Here is a 1,600-nt window from a genome sequence, read left to right as displayed (position 1 = left end):
GTCTCAGTGTTTGATCTCGAGGATGGAGGGGTTATGGTCCAGGATGGCGAGGATGATCTTGTCCATGTACTGCCGCAGCCGGAAGTTGATCTCCTCCTGCTCCTTGAGGGCTTCCATGAGCTGATGGTAATGGGAGAGGCGGTCAGAGGCCGGCCTGGGCGGAGCCAGGTGCCCAGGCTCACAGGGAGCCAGTGCCCAAGGACAGAGCTCAGGAGACCCAGGCAAGGCAGCCCCAAGACCAACCTCAGCACTCGGTGCCAGGACACGAGTCTAAAGCCCGGCTCGACTCACACCCAAGGAGAGTGAACCATGCAGATACCCAGGCCCACCCCCAGAGACCCTGATTTGACTGGTCTGTGCAGGGGCCCAGGTTTGGGTAAGTTTTTGGTAAAAGCTGAGAACACTGGCCAAAGGCATTTATAATCAAGACGGACACCCAAAACCCCAGGACCCTAAGACTTGTAAGGCTGTTTCCTCAGCCTGGAATGGCCCCCTCGCCACCCCAGGCCCTGCCACTGCCCCTGCCCCTCTCCAGGTCCATTCCTGACAGTCCTTTGGGATGTCACTGAAACGCTGCATCTCCCCGGCTCACCTGGGAGCTCTCTGAGGCCAGGGGTCCCAGCACAGGGTAAGGGGTTCAATGACTGTCTTAGATTCATGTTTAAATGTAACCGGAGTATTTGGAGAGAGACCCGAGCTTTTATAACCGTAACCCCGTGGGGCAGGAAGAGGGGACTTTGGGTCCCTCCCCCTCCACAGGCTCAGTGATCCTGTGTCCTGGCCTCCCAGTCTGTTCAGACAGCCCCCGAGTTGTCAGAAGATGAAGTGAGGGCATACTGCCAGCAGGTGCTCCAGAAGTGGCTTGGAGGAGGGGAGTGACAGACCCTCTGGGCTACGTGTTAATGAAATCAACTGGCCATTTCAGCACATTTGTGGCTGAGCTAAGACTCAAGCTCCAAACCGGAGCTCCTCCCACCACCTGCGGGAAATCAGAGCTGATGAAACCCTCCCGCAGCTCTGCCCTCACTCAGGGTCGTTGCAGATGGGGCCTCCCCGGGGCCAGGCCTGGTCTGCTTTCCCTGCTCTGGGCAGCCTGGGGCTCGACGTTGCAACAGGTGGGGATGGGGCAGGGCTAGAGGAGGACCGGCCCCGAAGTGAGAGCAGGAGAGAACGGGCACGCTACCTCATCGCGTGAGGCCGTGTCGATTTCCGAAGCCAAGGACTGTGCTTTGGTCTGGGTGGCAAAGAGGTTCTTTGCTTCGTAGAGGCTGAGGCTCAAGATCTGCCCATTCAAGTCGTCATTCTGATCCCTCAGCTTATGATTCTCCTGTGAGGAGGATGAAGGCACGATCAGCTCCCGGAAGCATCCAGAACCCACCTGTCTGCATCCACTGTCACCTGACTCCCACCAGTACCCTCCCCTCAGGTGGGTGTCATGAAAGGACCCCATAGATGATGTGGCCGCTGCCAGGCTTGGGTGGGGGGAAAGGGCTGGGTCCTGGGAGGTCAAGGGGTTCTTAGAAGTCACAGCCCTGCTCGGGGAGCCTGGTTTCAGGTCACCCCTTCCTCCCTGGGGGTGCATGAGCCAGAATGGAGCCCC

The 1,600-nt window shown here is 58.8% G+C and overlaps 1 protein-coding gene across 1 annotated transcript; it reads right to left on the bottom strand.

The window, feature by feature from the left end:
• Nucleotides 1–3: 3 nt before the first annotated feature.
• LOC102254212 (rab11 family-interacting protein 4-like) lies at nucleotides 4–1,450 on the bottom strand. Its single transcript, XM_005853000.1, has 2 exons — nucleotides 1,184–1,450; nucleotides 4–120 (listed from the first exon to the last, which is right to left on the bottom strand). The coding sequence occupies exons 1-2, from the start codon at nucleotides 1,448–1,450 to the stop codon at nucleotides 4–6; spliced, it is 384 nt and encodes a 127-aa protein (XP_005853062.1).
• Between the last annotated feature and the right edge of the window lie 150 nt (nucleotides 1,451–1,600).

This window comes from Myotis brandtii, unplaced genomic scaffold, assembly GCF_000412655.1.
Source record: "Myotis brandtii unplaced genomic scaffold, ASM41265v1 C42513718, whole genome shotgun sequence".
NCBI classification, from domain to species: Eukaryota; Metazoa; Chordata; class Mammalia; order Chiroptera; family Vespertilionidae; genus Myotis; species Myotis brandtii.
This window is presented reverse-complemented; position numbering and strand designations above follow the sequence as displayed.

Bases quoted from the DNA above. Each gene is read 5' to 3' on its own strand.
- LOC102254212 (XM_005853000.1), bottom strand. From the start codon at position 1,450: ATGGGGTCCTTTCATGACACCCACCTGAGGGGAGGGTACTGGTGGGAG. The intron at 121-1,183 runs GTAGCGTGCCCG...CATTACCATCAG, and splicing joins ACACGGCCTCACGCGATGAG to CTCATGGAAGCCCTCAAGGA.